The following is a 2,814-nucleotide window of genomic DNA, read 5'->3' on the forward strand; positions in this document are numbered from 1 at the left end:
CTGCAGCTGTATGATTCGTGAAAAATATTGCTGCACGTTTCTTCAGCATTCCAACTCGATCCAAACACAAGCAAAACACGTCTATCCTTGCTGTAATCCATGGTTATCTCCTCCGGTCACGTACTATCCTGTGTAAGTTACAAATATTAGACGGCCCAAATAAACACATACAAACACCCATACCAACTTTGTTTGGACAAATCCCGTTCATCCCAGTCGAAACCAGTGATTGAGTCTCACTGAAACTCCTCAAAAATCCAACAGAAAATAACGCAGTGAACTGCATTGTTTTCCTGCCAAAACAAACTTCAAAGGAGGAAGGATATGGGTGCCCTGATCCAACATCCAGGGTGCCGAATAAAACAGTGGGTGCTAAAGATGAATATGGGATACACATAGCCGTGGGTGCCCCTTAGCAAAAGTGGGGGTACGTATAGCAATTGTCCTCCGGGGTGCCCAGAGCAACTTCTCGGGCCGCAATTTCCAACAATATTTATTTCCAAAAAATACCTACAAACACACAAAACACCATAATAAGTACGAAATTGAGTACCAACAATACAGAAAATTAAGGACAACTTAGATACAAAAATGTGTCTATCACCTACATTGAGTGTGCAATACTGGAAGATTTGGGATAAACAGTGTTGTGCTACTGATGATAATGTCATTAAGAAGACTGGTAGGTGCTTGCCTTTAATGTGACGCCTATGTAGAAAGAATTCTGAGTCGCTAAGTCATATTACTTGGCGCTGTAGGTTTGCAAAGAGAATTTGGGCTTGGGCTGCGCACATTTTTAATCTGCGGCCTAATGAAGACTTGGTGGCTTCATATAAGGATGCCAAAGGTCGAAGTAGTATGATTAAAGACCTGTGGATGGTTGCTAACTTGGAAATAGTCACAGAACTATGGAAGCTGAGAAATAAGGTTTATTTTGAAGATGTTGCAGTTCAGTGGATTGGATTTAAAGGCCGAGTATATCAAGTAATTCGTGACAATTCAATTAGGATGAAGGGCCATATGTATAACACTTTGGACGGTTTGCGCATCTTGAACTATTTCAGGGTGCACCATCGATCGTGTAAAATTTCTTTTCCTAAAGAAGTTACTTGGAATCCTCCTAATCAAGATGAAATAATGCTCTGTTGTGATGGCGCCTCTTTTGGAAATCCGGATCAGGCTGGTGCGGGTGTTGTTTTTCGAGATGCCAATGCAGCGGTGCTTGGTGCTCGTTTTGTTGGCCTTGGCTGGCAGACTAATTTTTATGTAGAAGTTTGTGCTATTATATATGGTGTGATGTTGGCCAAGAGGTGGAATGTTATAAATATATGTGTTAAATCGGATTTGATGAATTTCATTCAAGCTTTTCAGAACGGTGAATTACCTTGGCAGCTAAGGCAGAAATGGAGAATGGCGAAGGAGTTCTACAATAATATTCGTTACATTCAGAAATATAGGGAAGTTAATTTTTCAGATGATGCTTTGGACAAGCGAGCTTGTTTACTGGCTGAAGATACTTTTGAGTTTTATGAGGGGAGGCCAGTTTTTCTACTTTCTGTAGAATGGCCGGGTGAGGTTTATTTCCGTTTTAAATAGGTTTTGTAGTGGCTGGCCTCAAGGCTAGTTACTATTTGGCCTAGACCCTGTACATTTTTACTTTTTTTTTTAATATATTCATTGACCGAATAAAAAAAATTATGTTCTTGGTAAAACTATTCACAAGGCCTGACTTTTGTATTGGTATGACTTTTATTAGTGAAACTGATCTTAAGTAATCACCTGAGATGGTATGATCGATTTGATGTTATTGGTATGACCAACTCTAGACATTTGGGATCCAATCCTATGAAGAGGTGCAACCGATCACAAAAGGGGAATGGATCCTTGTAAGTAGTGCAACAAGTTTTTAGTAATCAGGGAACCGATCCTATGGACATGTGCACCAAATACAAGTTAGATACCATATATATGTGGGAACTAATCCTAGTACCTAGTCAACCGAATTTTGTAAAGCTAGCGTGACTAATTCTAGTACCCACATGGAGGTACAACCGAAACTTGTTTTGGTAGAACCGTGAAACCCACGATTAATGATTGAGTGTTCTTGATCAATCACATAGGTCTTGGAATTCAGATGAACCAATTCTAAACTTGTTTGGAAGTATGGTAAATCGATTCCAAGATTGTAAATATGAAAAAGGATTTACAAAGTAAAGATGACGACACACTTTGAACATGTGCAATAACGCTTATATTTTATTGTTCAAAGTTATTCCCTAAATAGCTAAAGGAAAATCTCGGATCGAAATAAATTGAGAATTTTTTAATTAAGGTTTTTAGTTTTATATGCTTTTAATTTCCAGTAATTAAATGCATATATTTAGAAAGTTAAAATGGGTAATGTGCATTTACTAATTGAATATTTTCTACTGAGATTTCGGTCACTAATTGGACAGAGCATTTACAGGAATTATGAAAACCGATTTGGTGTTTATTGCATATCTTTGAGAATCTTTGGTTTTGGAAATTCCTTGGTGTCCAAACTTCCTTGGTCTATAAATATCAAAGTTTGCATATCAAGCAAACTAATCCTCAGAGCCAGCAAAACTTCCTAGTTGTGTTGTTACTGGTGGATCCGCCCATTCGGAGAGAAAAGTAACCTAATTAGGTGAAATCTCTTACGGGCGCTCGGTTAAAGACTTCTTTGGGATTGGGAAGCTCTATTAGTACCGTTGGTGGGAAACTAAATAATTGCAGTTTATTATTAGTTTTCTATTGATTTGATTGACTAATGGTTGTTGAACTTTGATTGCA

The 2,814-nt window shown here is 38.0% G+C and overlaps 1 protein-coding gene across 1 annotated transcript; it reads left to right on the forward strand.

Moving 5' to 3' along the window:
* The first annotated feature begins 591 nt into the window (after window positions 1-591).
* LOC113346407 lies at window positions 592-1,596 on the forward strand. The gene is made up of 2 exons (XM_026589935.1): window positions 592-686; window positions 759-1,596. The coding sequence occupies exons 1-2, from the start codon at window positions 592-594 to the stop codon at window positions 1,594-1,596; spliced, it is 933 nt and encodes a 310-aa protein (XP_026445720.1).
* The last annotated feature ends 1,218 nt before the right edge of the window (window positions 1,597-2,814 follow it).

The sequence above is a fragment of the Papaver somniferum genome, unplaced genomic scaffold (genome assembly GCF_003573695.1).
Source record: "Papaver somniferum cultivar HN1 unplaced genomic scaffold, ASM357369v1 unplaced-scaffold_99, whole genome shotgun sequence".
In the NCBI taxonomy this organism is placed as follows: Eukaryota; Viridiplantae; Streptophyta; class Magnoliopsida; order Ranunculales; family Papaveraceae; genus Papaver; species Papaver somniferum.